The 15,090-nt window shown below is 57.4% G+C and overlaps 1 protein-coding gene across 4 annotated transcripts; it reads left to right on the top strand.

Annotated features, from left to right (window-relative positions):
* The first annotated feature begins 772 nt into the window (after positions 1–772).
* Positions 773–14,769, top strand: CHST1 (carbohydrate sulfotransferase 1). 4 transcript variants are annotated; one of them, XM_068161459.1, is made up of 2 exons: positions 773–789; positions 12,655–14,769. In XM_068161459.1, exon 2 carries the CDS (start codon positions 12,699–12,701, stop codon positions 13,956–13,958), a length of 1,260 nt encoding a protein of 419 aa, XP_068017560.1. In that variant the 5' UTR covers positions 773–789; positions 12,655–12,698; the 3' UTR covers positions 13,959–14,769. The 4 variants fall into 4 exon arrangements, with proteins under 4 accessions (XP_068017560.1, XP_068017557.1, XP_068017556.1 ...); XM_068161456.1 differs by lacking the exon at positions 773–789 and adding an exon at positions 5,226–5,419; XM_068161455.1 differs by lacking the exon at positions 773–789 and adding an exon at positions 5,515–5,848.
* The last annotated feature ends 321 nt before the right edge of the window (positions 14,770–15,090 follow it).

Below are 15,090 nucleotides of genomic sequence, written 5' to 3'. Positions count from 1 at the left end.
TAATACCTACACAGGAGAAATAGTTCAGATAGTAGATAGCTCTTTAATCTAATAGGCAAAGGCATAATGCAATCTGGTGGCTGGAAGCCAAACCTCGATGCCTCCAGACTGGAAATAAGGGGCAGATTGCACCACCAGCTCTGGAACAGCTCACCCTCAGCAGCGATGGCATCTCTCCTGAGATGAAGGTGTGCCCGAGCCCCGCTGCTGGCTCTGGGGCAGGAATTCTCTCGGGTAGAAGGCAGCAGCCTGTCACCCACAGGGGCAAGGCCGAACAGCTGCAAAGACTTTCTGGCCCCTAGAATCCGTGATTTTACAACTGGATAGTTGATTGTGTTGATTGATTTATTATTTTTTAATAGAGGAGGAGAATCTCCATTCCTCCCCCACGCTCCTCAGCGGCTTACAGCCGATCCGCAGCCCGGCTGCTGTGAGTGTATCAAAGGAACAATTTAAGACCGAGATGTTACATTTGTCCTCGCTCATTTCCTTTATGTTCTGTGTTCTACCGACTTGGCTGGGGCTCTGTGGAAGGGAAACCGAAAAGGGAGGGGGAGCGAAGGGCCGGGGCTAAATAAACACACCCTTGGCTACATTACCAGCCCTGCACACACGGCGTTTGTAAGCTCCTCAGGAGAAGGGATTACAGCGTGAGCTGTTTATCGCTGCTTCTGAACTACAGAAGGACGTCAAGTCTAAAGGCTTTTGTGAAAGCTTCCACATGAAAGTCAACGAGAAAGGACATTTTCCAAAAGTCAAGCATCCCCCAAAGATTCCAGACTCTATCCGGTAAGACCAAGGTATCAAAAACTCACTCTGTGAGAAACTCCTCTGGTTTGGCACCGTGGGGGGGCTCTAGCAGATTGTAGAAACTCCTTGCAGGGAGCCTTGCACCCCACAACCCTGCTAAGGCAGCCATGGGGCAGGGGCACAGCCTCCAACTGCTCTCCCCCCCTCTTCCCCCCCCTTCTGCAGTGACCCTTCTACAGCCAAGCTGCTGCCAAGCTGCCACTGGCCAGCGAAACAGCAGCTCCCTCTCTGAGACGTTCCTCACCATCCTCTCTGCATACTTGGCCCACAGGGCAGCTGCAAAGTTGTGGTTTTTTTTATCATCTTGGCCCTGAGCAGCGCTTCCCTGCAGCACAAAAAGTCTGGGCCAGGCAGGGAGAGGACCTCCAACAGGGCTGGGAGCCAGGCGGAGCAGCACACTCCGGGCACTGCAGCCCAGGGAGAGCTGGGTGTCCCCTGGCAGAAAACCTTGTGGCATGCAGGTAGGTTGACAGACACTACCAGTACAGACTGGCACAGGCAACTCCAAACTGCTGTGCCTAAGCACACAAATAGTATTTCCTATTAGTCTGCCTTTAAATTGATGTGCCTTAATACATTGCTCTTGATGTTAACAGCGCTCTGCAAGATGTGCAGGGGGTGTAACGTGGCCAGGCCATGGTGACAGTTGTAACTGCTCCTGGCTGCACCCTGAGTGATTAGAACAGTAACCTTCATACCACTTAACAGCCACATTGGTATTTTATTACACATATTCCCAAGCAGATTATGTTGTTAAGGTAGATATTTTTTTCCCCCCGAACCATAACTCAGGAGGAGAAACTACAAAGCCTGTGCAGGAATCTGTTGCTGGAGAGCGTGGAAATTGCTTGCTTTCAAACTGCATTTGGGCTCAGGTGAAAAGTTGAAAAGGTGAGGATTTTTGACTCTCCAAGCCACCAGCAGCCTCTCTGCTCCCCCACCTAGAGCCATGCAGGAGGAAAGCTGTGCTGTTTAAACAGGGGCAAGTTTCCTTGATGAGGGTGAGGGACCGCCACAGCAGTCCCCTCTGAAAGGTGAGCTGGCCACAAACATATACCTCAAAGCCTAAGTAAGATTCTAACTCACACCAGTCAGAGAGACAGGATGGATTTCATGATCATATAAGGAATTTTCCTTGATGATCTTAAAGATACTGTGTCCAGTTCTGGGCCCCTCAATTTAACAAGGACATTGAGACTCTTCAATGTGTCCAGAGAAGGGCAATGAGGCTGGGGAGAGGCCTTGAGCACAAGCCCTATGAGGAGAGGCTGAGGGAGCTGGGGTTGCTTAGCCTGGAGAAGAGGAGGCTCAGGGGAGACCTCATTGCTCTCTACAACTACCTGAAGGGAGGTTGCAGCCAGGAGGGAGTTGGTCTCTTCTCCCAGACAACCAGCACCAGAACAAGAGGACACAGTCTCAAGCTGTGCCAGGGGAGGTTTAGGCTGGATGTTAGGAAGAAGTTCTTCATAGAAAGAGAGATTGGCCATTGGAATGTGCTGCCCAGGGAGGTGGTGGAGTCACCATCCCTGGAGGTGTTCAAGAGGGGACTGGATTTGGCACTTGGTGCCATGGTCTAGTAGTCATGAGGTCTGTGGTGACAAGTTGGACTTGATGATCTTTGAAGTCTTTTCCAACCTTATTGATTCTATGATTCTATGATATTTTGCAACCTAAATGCTTCTATGATTTGTTGATTCTATGATAATGTGTCAACTTTCCAACCAGCAGCACCTCTCCAGATTAATGCTTAAAATACCAGTGAATGAGGTCCTGCCCAGCTGAAATTATCCAAATCACCTCTCTGCCCTTCAGCCCCACTTTTATTCTTCTTCCTTTGCACTGTTCTGTCAAATCTCTTTCCTTCATATGAGACAGCCCCTGTCTGTGCCCTGGGTTTGACACCACCATTTTAAGCCCAGGGGTTGCATAGACACTCAATGCACATCACTGGCATTTGGAAGTTCTCCAGGCCCACAAGCTGGGGGTCATCCCTCAGCACCAGGAGGCTTGTGTCTAAGTACCTCTGGGATTTCTCCATGTTGTGAGGTACCCTGGATTTTTTTGCAGGTGGACTTTGGCGGTGTCTCAGTGCCCAGCCTGTTTCTGGGATGGTGGCTAAGAGAGGAGAAAATCCTCACTCTTTAGAAGAGCATGGAGGTGCCTGTCCACTCTCATATTCTTGCCCTGAGCCCCTTGATTTCCTCCTGGCACTGGTCCCTGGCCTGGTTTATGTCCCGCTTGGCCAAAGTCCTTGAAATCCTGCCATTTGTGCACTTCCAGTGGGAGCAGAGCACAGCCATGGCCACAGGCCAGATGGACATTCACTCCCAGCTCCTGCCCACTGCTCACTGGAGGAGCCAAGCAAGCACAAGTACACATGAAGTGCACATCACGGGCGCTCAAAGGCCTGTGTGCCACATAGTGGTGGCAGTGTGATTTTTGCAGAGGTACTGTGGGTCCAAAAGTATGAGGTTGGCAAGGGCATGGCAGATGAATCATAGAATTGTTAGGGTTGGAAGGGACCTCAAAGGCCATCTGGTTCCAACCCCTCTGCCATGGGCACAAACACCTCACATTAGATCAGGTTGCTCCCAGCCACATCCAGCCTGCCCTTAAAAAACTTCAGGGATGAGGCTTCCACCACCTCCCTGTGCAACCTGTGCCAGTCTCTCACCACCCTCATGGGGAAGAACTTCTTCCTCACATCCAATCTGAATCTACCCATTTCTATTTTTTTATTCCATTCCCCCCAGTCCTATCACTCCCTGACACCTTAAGAAGTCCCTCCCCAGCTTTCTTGTAGCCCCCTTCAGATACCGGAAGGCCACAATAAGGTCTCCTCAGAGCCTCCTCTTCTCCAGACTGAATCAGCATCTCGTGTCCACAGGAGGGGATGGCTTGAGCGGGCACATCACCTGAGGAGGGCTGACAACAGAAACCCCAGGGCCACCAGCTCATCTCCAGCAGCAGCAGCAGCTGGTGGTATGGCTCTTCCCCAGCTCTGGGAAGAGAGTCAGGGCAGGCAGGAGTCGGTCCCTGTCCTTCACACGGTGTTGTTCAACAGGCACAGGAGAGAGTGGCTCCGGGGCTTTCCGACTCCGAGCAGGGCTACACCAGTGCAATAGCACCGTACAGCGAGCACTACGGTGGGGAGCTGTTGCTATGGTGAGGGAAATAATATTTAAGCACCAACTGTTTATAAATATAAAATCCCTACAAAGTTTTTCTAAAATTAGATGAAGGGGTGGGGGGGGTGGGGGGGTGGGGGGTGGGGGTGGGGGGCACTAGGGCTGTCAGGATATTGTAAAAGACTGGAGAAATACCAGTATTTTGGGACACACAGGCTCTGGGTACTCCTAAAACAGCAAATGCAAACCCAAAACGTTAAAACCATCAAAAGTGATGACTCTTCTCTTGTGCTTCCCGGGATTTAAAGGCAACCTCCTAGCCCTGAACTCGCTGTCGCAGCCTGGCACAGCGCTGAGAGCGGAGGCGACACCACCGTTCCCAGGGATTTATTTTCCTCTTGGCACAATTGCAGCGCAGGGACCCAGGCTCGGCTGTTTCTCGTATCCTGCTTGCTGCTAAGCGAAGTTGTTCCACTCCGCTGGTGAAGACGCTGGTGCTGCGGCCCCACAGTTGCACTCTGCAAGCCCTCGAGTCAGAGGTGAAGGTTTGGAATTCCATGAGCTGACCAGGCAGCTCCTTGAGGGGGTTATCAGGAGCTCACACGAATGCTAAGGAGGCTGCTGTGATTCCTTGCAATGCCCAGGCAGCACTAAACATGCACAAAGTACAACTGCGATATAAAACCTGAATATCTATTGTAGCAACTCCAGAATCATAAGCTGGCTGTCGTGGGCAGCTGCCATTGCAGCAGAGGTGCAGTTAAAGTGCTATAAACGCAGCTTAGCTGGCAAGCACCCGAAAAAAGGACGATATTCAAAGTTGCCAAAAGTCTGCAGGGTCGAACAGAAGCAGAAGCTGGGAGGTATGTGGGCCACCAGACCGCAGCCACCTCAACAGCCCTGACATTCCCCCAAGTTTCCTTTGCTCTGCCCCATGCCCACTGTGCCAGGCACTCAGGCTGGCACCTTCCCACCTCACCTCCCGGTATTTGCGAGGGATACTTTTGGGCCCTGGCCGTGGCGGTGAGCCCTGGCCCCGGCAGCGCAGGGAGGATTCCTGGCGCTGGAGGACCAGTCCCCATGGCAATATTTTTCCTGATGAGCAAAGGCTACCGGAAAATGAATGAACAACCAACCGCACACCGCCATCGTTACCGACCCCGGCGGGGGTGGAGGTGGGGGGCAGCATGGCACTGGAAAGCGGGGAGGAAGTGGGGCACCCTGCGCCCCGCAGCCATCCCTCGGCTGCCGGGTGGCTTGACCCTCGGGATCCCCAGGGATCTCTAGGGATCTCCAGGGATCATCGTGCCCCCTGCACCACTCGGCGTAGGGGTGGGGGAACCAGACACACCTCTCTCAGGGGGCAGCCCCACCGGCGCCTCCCCCCGCGTCAGGAGGGGCTCCGCCGGCTCCGTCCGGGCCGCCTTGGGGAGGCAAAAAAAGAAAAAAAAAAAAAAAGGAAACGGAGAGTTTCCTGCTCGGTAAAGCTGGGGAGCGACGGGGCCGGGCTGGGGCGGTGCGGAGCGGAGTGCTGCGGGGCGGGGGCAGCGCGGAGGCTCTGCCTGTGCCTGAGCCGCCGCCGCTGCGCTATCTGTCCGCGCTGCCGGGCGGGCCGGAGCAGGGAGGGGAGAGCGGCTGCAGCCCCCCCCTGCCCGCCCTCCCCTCGCCGCCGGCGCGGAGCGGAGCAGAGGGGCGTGGAGAGGCGGCCCGGCGCGGCGGCTGCCCGCTCGGGCAGGGCGGACAGGGCAGGCAGGGCGGCGGCAGGGCAGGGATGAGCCCCAGCGGCGCGGCCCGCTGAGCTCCGCCGCCAGCCGGGGTCTGGCCGGGCTGGGCTCGGTGTCCCCCGCGCCGGGAAGCGCGGCGGGGCCGGCCGGGGATGCGCGGGGGATCCCGCCGCGGCGCTCCGCCAGGTAAGAGGCGCTGGGGAAGAGGGAGCGCGGATCGGCGGCGGTGTCCGGCGGCGGCGGGCCGGAGCTCGCCCGTAAACGCTTTTCCGCGACATCAACTTCGCAGCGCGGCGAGGCATCGCCCGCAGCGGCGGAAGGGACTTTGCCTCGCCGGTCCCCAGCGCTGGTGCGGCGGGACCCCGTCCCGGGCTGCCGGCGCCCGGCAAGCCGCCGCACGAGCCGGGTGGGGGCAGCCCTGGCCCACCCCGAGACCCACGGGGGGAACGGGCTGCGGCGAAACTTGGGCTGCTGTTGGGTGAGGAGCTACCGCCAGAACAAGTGAGTAAGTGGCCGCGGGAGGCCAGATGTCCTGCCCGGTGCTGTGAGCCGCGCCAGCCGGCCGAGCGGACGCCCCGGCGCTTGCTGTCAGACCTTAAAGCGGTTCGGTAAAGCCGCCGTGAGGCTGGCGAGCAGAGCTCGCAGAGCGGGTCTGAGGCACGCCATGGCATGGAGCAGTCCTGCGGGAAAGCTGCTCGGGCTCCTGGCGCGGCCGCGGGTAGGGCGCGTCTCAAAGAGCCTTTCGAGGTGCTGAATGAGCTCGTTCATCCCAAAACAGCCTCCCAGCTCCTGCCAGGGGAGCGCTCCAGGAGGGAGCGAGCGTGCACCGCCAGGCTGCTGGATGGCTCCGGGGAGGGTGGAGAGCGCAAAAAAGCTGTGCCGGGTTTACCCAGGCATTCGCATTCCCGGGAAGAGACGGATGTGGTTCGGCAGATGAGGGATAAACAGGCACAGGTGGATGTTGTGGTCAGAAAACTCTGGGACTGTCTGGAGTTGGCATTATTTGGTAGTGATTAATTAACTCAAAACGTTACTGCTGAGTGTCGGTTGGGACGAACAGAAGTCCCTGCTGAAATTGTGGTGGTGACTGAAGTGCTGGTCAAAGCAGGCAGTAATCTGGTGGTACAGCAGGTCTCTGTCTCTCTGAAATGCAGAAGGCATAGGCAGAGAGAGGGGACTGGGGGGAAAGTGCCCCAGGAGGTGAGGTACGTGAGAGCAGAGCAAGCCTTGGGGCATGAAGCATCTCCACTCAGCATATGGTGTGCTGCTCACCCAAAAAGGGGGTCAGGCATGAGTAGCCAGCTGGACCTCAGAGCTGTGACCTGTAGGGAAACTCCAGTCGTAAAAAGGAGGTGAGGTGAAGGCTCCCACCCCATCAGGTTCTTATGTTGGTGGCTTTGCTGGAGTGCCAGGCTCGGGGACAGAGACCAGCCAGGCTCATGCATCTGTTGTGGTACTCAAAATCAGACAGTGCCTGTGGCGAGGGAAAAGGGAGCTGCTCAGCTCTGCTTCTCTCAGCGGTTCCTCTTTCCCCTGGGGAGTAGGGGGGGAGCAGCAGGGTGCAGCCTGCCCGCACCCAGGGTGGGTGGGCCACAGGCGTGCTCAGCATCTGCCTGGCTTCACAGATCCACCAGCATGACTAAGCCACTGCGACCGAGTGGGATGCTTATCATTAAACCCTGTCAGGAGCCTGGCTCCCCTGCCTCGGTGGCTGCAATGTGTTGTTCTGCAAGCTGAACTCTTTGCTCGGTGGGAGGATGCCAGGAAGTGGCATGGTCTGTGCCAGTGGGCCCTTGCCCATGCCCAGAGTTGTTTTGCAACCCTGTGACTTAATTTCTGTGCCTGGGCAGCGAGGTGGGGAGGGGAGCTGGGCCGCAGGAGCCAGGCTGGCTGGGCAAGGAGGAACCGCGGGGTCCTGGCTCCCCCCTCCCTGGCTCATCCCCCAACAGTCTGCTCTTCCCGGGGCAGGGACACAGGGGAGCTGCTTGCCAGGCAGGGGTAGGGATTCAGGGCTGTGAGCAGCCACTGAAGTTGGTGCTGCAAACTCTGTGGGTGATGTGTGTGTCTCCCTCCCAGGGGGCATGAAGGGCTCTCTGCGACGAGGCATGTTTTGGGATGTGTCCCTTGGTGAATGTGCTGTGGTGATGCCTTTCAAGTGCTGCGGTCACACTTGTGTTAGGAGAGGGGTTATGCCTTACAGCCCCCAGTGTGGGCTTCACCTCTCATGGGGTGCCCCTTGTGCCACTCGGTGCTGGTACAAGTGTGCCCAAGAGTGTCCCTCTGTTCATCTGCTCTCTTCCTAACACTGAGACCCCGGCACCGCTGCTCACAGTTGTGTTTTCCAGCTGGTCCCAAACTCCTGAGTCACTCTGCTGTTTCCATGGAAACAGACTTGCTGGCGGGAATGAGTTTTGGGGGGTAGAGGGTGCCAGTAGCTGGACTGGTACCGGGCAGGCCTCAGGGTAGGGCTTGCAGTGCGCAGGCACAGCACCCTGCCATCGGGGCTGTTAGGGCTGGAGCAGGCACCTGCATTTCACAGACCCTCACACCTCCTTCCACTCCCTTTTCCCTCCCTCCCTGCTGCAGGGGAGCACAGAGAGATCTCCCTGGCAGTGGTGAGGGAGCCCAGGATGAGCCCAGGGCACAAGTTCTGGGGAGCTGTCAAGAGAAGACGACAGCCTGGAATGCAGCCGAAAAGAGCAGGTTTTCTTCGCTGCCCTGTGAGAGAGCTGTGGAAGCAGCAGTGCCAGCATCCGCTACTGCAAGGTCTCCTGCCTAAGGTTCCCCCACGTCGCTCAAACACGGCCACCTCCGGGGAGCAGAAAGGGAACCTGTATGGAAGACTTAGGGCAGGAGGCAAGGCAGTTACATGCCCAGAGATGCTGCAGGAGCCCCGCCTCAAGGGTGAGAGCGGCACCGTGCCACGAGGCACTGCCCTGTGGAGCACCTGGCAGCTTTAGGAAGGGAAGAAGCGTGTGAGTTGCGCTGGTCCCCGCAGCAGCCCTGCCGAGCCCAGCGTGCCTGGCAGCACCTGAGCTCAGCCGCCGGTGCAGCCTCCGGAGCCATGGTCCTGCTGAGTGGCTCCAAAGCAGGTCACTCCCATCAAACCTGGGAGGACCAGCCCCGAAACAGGAGTTCAGCATCTCCTCCCGGGCCTCTGCTGCGCTGCGGCTGCCCAGCCGCACTCACTGCTCCCCGCGCTGGTGACTCACGGATGCCATTCAGCTTAATTCATTGCCTCCCTTCTCCCGGGCGCTCCTGGGCTGCCTCGGCTGGCTTCTCGCCTGCTTGCCCTCCCCGCTGCTCCTGGGCTGCCTCGGCTGGCTTCTCGCCTGCTTGTTCTCCTCAGAGCAGTGCTGGGAGTCAGGGGAGGTAGAGGAAGAGGAAGGCAGGTGACGATGCCCCTGCTGCTGTTTGCGGGTGCGTGGGCTGGGAGAGGCTGTGTTGCCTGTGCCTACCTTCTCCCTTCCACTGGGCTCAAGGCTGCAGGAAACTGGGCACAGGAGAGGGAAGGGTTGGCACCTTCCTCCTCCCACAGACAGTGCTCCTGTCCCCATGCCAGGGAGCTGGTTGCTGGATGCCACACATCCCTCGTGGGCAGCCTGGTCCTGATGTGACTGCAGGCAAGGCAGTGGAGCACAGTCTGGCATCATCATCTGCAACCACAGCAGGCTTAGGGTCAGGACAGGGGCAGTGGTGACCCCAGCACCACACAAAAAGAGCCCATATGCCTTCTCACTGCCCCCTGGCAGTGCCAGCAGTGCTGAGGGCAGGGCTGTGAGTGACTTGCCCTCACCCCAGACCTCCCTTTCATAGCTCCAGCTGCCTGGAGGGACCTGCTGCAGTCAGCTCCCGCCCTTAAACTGGGCTTGCTCATCGTCTTTGGTGGAGCTGGAGGCAGAGCAGAGGGAGACTTCATCTGGGAACACTTCACAGCACGGAAACATCTGTGAGGCCAGCCAGCTCCCATGGTCACAGCATCCCACAGTCTAGGGCTGAGCAGCCAAACCAGTAGGTGCTTCATGCTGGACTCTTACATACAGCCCCACAGGGGCACAGCCCTCTCTCCAGCTGCTGCTTGGGATGGCTGGCCCCAGTATTAGTGCCTGAAGATGAACAGGCCAGTTTAAGAAAGTCCCCGAGGGCAGGGATGGGACAGCAAGCAGCTCTCCTGCTGCATGTGTGTAGGAGCCATCCTCCTGCAGCATGCTGGCTGCAGCCCCTGCTCAGCCAGCCTGCTCCAAGCAGTGCAGAGCTACATGCAGCTCCTCCTCGGCAGGTCTTTCACGCCAGCCTGGCTGTGTCCGACAGATGAGCAAGGGGGAGTGAGTAGAAGCAATCCTCCACCATGCTGGCAACTCCCAGGAGCCTCCCCAGGAGCTCCCAGCTGCCTCTCAAGCCCTGGGCTGGGCTGAGACGGAAACACAGCCCCTCGGAGACAGGCAACGATGGGAGGAGGTGGGAGAGCTGGCCAGGAGCTGAGAGGAGGTTCTGGCTGGCTTTAAAGACCACAGATGAGACATCAGGGAGGGAAGTCTTCTCCCCAAATCTGCCCCTCCCTATCTGCAGCTCAGCAGGTGGGCAGGGCACATGTGAGGGGTGAGGAAGGGCAGTGAGGCTGAAGCTGGGCTGTAGTTTCACACCTGCTCTGCCAAGGGGGTGAATCAAGGCCCCATTTGTGCCCCTCCACAGCATGGTGATTGCAAAGGGAGAGGGCCCAGGTGGGTGTAGAACCTTAAACACAGCCAGTGATCCAGCAGGAACGGGGACCAAGGAGGCACCTAGGCTCTGGCTGCCTTTTGGAGGGGGCCTGCCAGCAGGTTTCTGCCACGTTCTGGGACAATCTGAGCTGCACCTGCTCCAGCACCCATCAGCAGTGCAGCAAGGAGTAGAAGTTGAGGTTGTGTGTGAAGGATGCAGTGTGGCTGGCCAGCACTAGAGAGCAGGAAAGTGTTCCTGCTGCACCTTCCACCTCGGCAGCACACAGGAGCCACCTGGGCCAGGAGATGCCAGCACAGATCCTCCTCTCCTGTCCTGACTGATCAGACCTGGAAAAACACTTCCTCCAAGGGACAGAATATCCCTTGTGGACATTTGGGCCAGGTCTCCCTTCCCTGTGCAGGGCAAGTAACCCCAAACCAGGAACAGCATTAGCCAAGAATCTGCAGCTTCAGTCCCTCATCCACAAGGAAGAGCATCCCTCAGTGCCCAGGGAAAGCAATCCTCCTTTGAAGCATCCTCACAGGTCTAAAGCACAGCAGGGATGGGGGAGTTCACTGTGCTGGAGCCCCCACTCCTAGCAAGAGGTCTCTGGAGCTGGTAGCCCCTGCAGCCTCCTGCCTGCACTGAGCAGCTGGGGCAACTCTTGAATAACAACCATCATAAAAAAGAAAAGAAAGGAAGGCTTTTGACTCGCCTGCAGGCCTGAGCAGCCCTCCTGGCATCACTTGCCTGGTGACAGGGTCTCTCTGGGGAGCAGGACTCCTTCAGTAGATGGGAACAACACACTGTGCCAGTTGCCACGGGCTCTGCAGGGAGCACACAGCAGGAGCATTACACTGTCCAGGCCCAGCAGAGCTTTCAGCATGCTCTGGGCTTGGACAGGCATCATATGCTGGAACAGTTGCTGGCCCATTGGCCTCTCTTGGGAGACCTCCCCACTTGCAGTGGCCAGTGTGCTGGGGCCAGGCAGCTCACTACACTGAGGACATGCCAAGAGCAAGAGGAGAAGCTGTGGTAGTGATGGTGCTATGGGAACGAATGCCTCTGCTGCAGGGGAAGTTCAGATACTTGGGTCTGTCCCTTTGGCTTGCCTGAGGAGGGTGGGCAGGTGACTGCAGAGGGTGAACATACTGCACTGGGCAGTGGGGGCAGCCAGGACAGCATGGGAAGAATTTGGGCCAGGAAAGATGGGTGCAGAGGAGCTGTTGCTAATACTGGGGTGTCTCCCCTGCACAAGGGGTTTGGCTTGTTTGGGGCCTCTGGGATGAGTCTGCTATCTCTTGCCCCACTGGCCTTGAGGAGCAATAGCACATGGATGTGAAGCCCTTGTGGTCTGGAGAGCAGCAGGGCAGCCTATGAATGTTATTTTGTTAGTGCACAGGGGCAGATGTTGATGCACCACCATTGTTACATCCCCTCCCAGCAGCGCTGCAGCTCCCCAGGCATGGCAGGGCTGCTCCTCACCTCCCTGCACACCCCACCCAAGCATCCTGCTCAGCTTCCCCTACCCTTGCCCGTCTGCAAGTAGCAGCAAGGCAGGGCTTAGCCCCATGAATGTTGGCTTGCACACAGCCACTACAGCTGTAGCTGTTGGCTACAGCTCTGCTTCCCCCTGCACTCATCTTTGCTGGGGAAGGCTCCTGCCACTGGCACTGCTGCCAACAGAGGGTGGAGGGGATGTGGTTTCTCATGTCTCTCTTGTCTAGTATGGCTTTCTCCCCTCTGGTGCTCAGGGGGGGAGCCTGAACCCCAGACCTGAGCAAGATCTGACCAGCACCATGAGCTTGATGCTAGGGCCGGCCACATCTGTCTGGCACCTGGGGGACAGCTCTGGCTGCTGCTTATTCCCAGAGGCTGACAGACTGATCTGGTGTGGCTGTTAGACCTCTGAGCAAAGAGGTCTGCAGCTCCAGGAGACCTGTTGCCTCTCTCTGAAGAGGGACATTAACCTAGACGGGCCATGCCTTGTGCTGCCAGCTGGACAGAAAGGATGGAGATAAGCCTCTCCAGGTGGTGCTTGGCACCACCCCCTGACTTTTCCATCCCACAGCTCCTGCACTGGCTGTTGAAGGCACGGGGGCTAGGGATCTTGCTGGAAGCATCTCTCCAGGCTTGCCAGTGTCTGCCTGGTCTTCCTCTCCTCTGAAACAGGACTCTGTAGTGCATGACTGGGGCTCATGTGGTTACAGCTGATGTACTGGGGGGGTGTTTGTTGGACACTCAGGTCCTCCTTGGCAGCTCTTGCTCAACCTGTGACTGTTGGTTTGCAGACACCGAGACGACCTGTGGAGAAGCCCCATGAAGGTGACCAGCCATGCAATGTTCCTGGAAGGCTGTCCTCCTACTAGCCTTGGCATCCATTGCAATTCAGTACACAGCAATCCGGACCTTCACTGCCAAGTCTTTCCAGAGCTGCCCCATCCCCAGCCCCGTGAACTGCAGCCCAAGCCAGGAGGCCGAGGCGGCCGAGAGGCTGTGCGATGAGAGCCCCACGTTCTCGTACAACCTCTCCAGGAAGACTCACGTCCTCGTCCTGGCCACGACTCGCAGCGGCTCCTCCTTTGTGGGGCAGCTGTTCAACCAGCACTTCGATGTCTTCTATTTATTTGAGCCCCTCTACCACGTCCAGTACACCCTGATCCCAAAGCTGACCCAGAGCAAGAGCACGACGGACAGGAGGGTGATGCTGGGGGCCAGCCGAGACCTGCTGAGGAGTCTGTACGACTGCGACCTCTACTTCTTGGAGAACTACATCAAGCCCCAGCCTGTCAACCACACCACCGACCGCCTCTTCCGCAGGGGAGCCAGCAAGGCCCTGTGCTCGCCGCCCGTCTGCGAGTCTCTGGGAGGCGTCGACCTCCACCTGGAGGAGGGAGACTGCGTGAAGAAGTGCGGGACCTTGAACCTGACGCTGGCCACCGAGTCCTGCAGAGAGCACGGGCACGTGGCCATCAAAACCGTGAGGGTGCCCGAGGTCAGCGACCTGCGGGCCCTGGTGGAGGACCCGCGGCTGAACTTGAAGGTCATCCAGCTGGTGAGGGACCCCAGGGGGATCCTGGCATCCCGGAGCGAGACCTTCCGGGACACCTACCGGCTGTGGAGGATCTGGGACGGCACCGGCAGGAAGCCGTACAACCTGGACGTCACCCAGCTCACCACGGTGTGCGAGGACTTCTGGAACTCCGTGTCCACCGGCCTCAACCGGCCGCCGTGGCTCAAGGGCAAGTACATGCTGGTGCGGTACGAAGACCTGGCCAGGAACCCCATGAAAAAGACGGAGGAGATCTACGACTTCCTGGGCATCCCCCTGGACGGCAACGTGGAGCGCTGGATACAGAACAACACGCGAGGGGACAGGTCCTCCTCCAAGCACAAGTACGGGACGGTGCGCAACTCGGCGGCCACGGCGGAGAAGTGGCGGTTCCGGCTCTCCTACGAGATCGTGGCCTTCACCCAGCACGCCTGCCGGCAGGTGCTGGCACAGCTCGGCTACAGAACCGTCACCTCCGAGGAGCAGCTGAAGAACCTCTCCATCAGCCTGGTGGAGGAGAGAGACTTTCTGCCCTTCTCCTAAGGCAGCCCTGGGTTTTGATACGAACTGTTTCTAACTGTTGCCTTATTTTCATTAGTTTTGTTTCTTTCTTCCTCTCCCTCCCCCCCCCCAACTGTTTTCTTGTCTTTTTCTCTCCAAAATTTGCACTAAACCTCGAGCAGGAATCTCAGAACAGCTGAGTCCAGGGGAAGCCAGGGCTGCTCCTCAATCCGTTTCGGGCGCCAGAGGATGTGGGTCTCTCCAAGCCGGAGCTGGAACTGTGGATGGGTAACAAATGTTTACAAAACACACGAAATGTATAAAGCAACCTTCAAAGCTTTCCAAACCGAAGGGTACCTGGGGTACTGTACTTTTGCACTGTTTACTTTTACAATGTAAGAGGTGAATATAATTTATGAATGGTGTCACATCCCCCCACCCCTTCCCCTCCCCCTCCTTCCTCCTCCCCCCTCCAGAGTAACCCCCCTTGCCCACCCCCATGAGCAGGTTAGACTTGGAAGAGGAATGCAGAACAACCTTCTCAATTTTGATCTCAGTGTGACAAGTCCTCTCTCTCTCTCTCTCTCTCTCTGTTCAAGTCCTGGTTTTGGGCTGGGCCATTGGGTCAGCTGCTCCCACATGGTTGTTTGGTAACACCTGTAACAGTTCTTTGTGCCAAAACCCCACACACAAAAAGGAAAAAAAAAAACAAAAGGGGAGGGGGACACACACAAAAAAAAAATAAGAAAAGTGATTGGGTGGTTTGGTAAAAGCCCCACACAGTTAATACTTTATTTCTGTGTTTTCTGTAAATAAAAGTGCAATAAAAACCTGACCTGGGGGTGAACTTCAACTGAAAGACCACAGTGACTAAGCTGGGATGCGTGCACCGGTGGCCAAAGAGCAGCATCTTGCGGTCTGCCCAGTTCTGATGGGGTTGGGATCAGGAAGTGGGGAGAGGGGAGCGGGGAGCAGATGCCACAGACCTCCCCATGTGGCAGGGAGCTGCAGTCACCTCCTTGGGCACGTGTGTCTTTGCCTCTGAAGTGTGTTGAAATGCAAGCAGTTATACCTGTGGTTATTTACAGACCTGAGAGCTTGCCGGCCTGCATGGGGGCACAGGACTTGACAAAGTGCTCAACTTTGTGACTTGATCAACCCCAGGGTGCTCGTG

This window comes from Melanerpes formicivorus, unplaced genomic scaffold, assembly GCF_026170545.1.
Source record: "Melanerpes formicivorus ecotype bairdi unplaced genomic scaffold, bMelFor1.0.p_v2 SCAF_58, whole genome shotgun sequence".
Taxonomy (NCBI): Eukaryota; Metazoa; Chordata; class Aves; order Piciformes; family Picidae; genus Melanerpes; species Melanerpes formicivorus.
Note: the sequence above shows the minus strand (reverse complement) of the source record. Positions and strands in the feature narration are given on the sequence as shown.

Bases quoted from the DNA above. Each gene is read 5' to 3' on its own strand.
- CHST1 (XM_068161459.1), top strand. From the start codon at position 12,699: ATGCAATGTTCCTGGAAGGCTGTCCTCCTACTAGCCTTGGCATCCATT.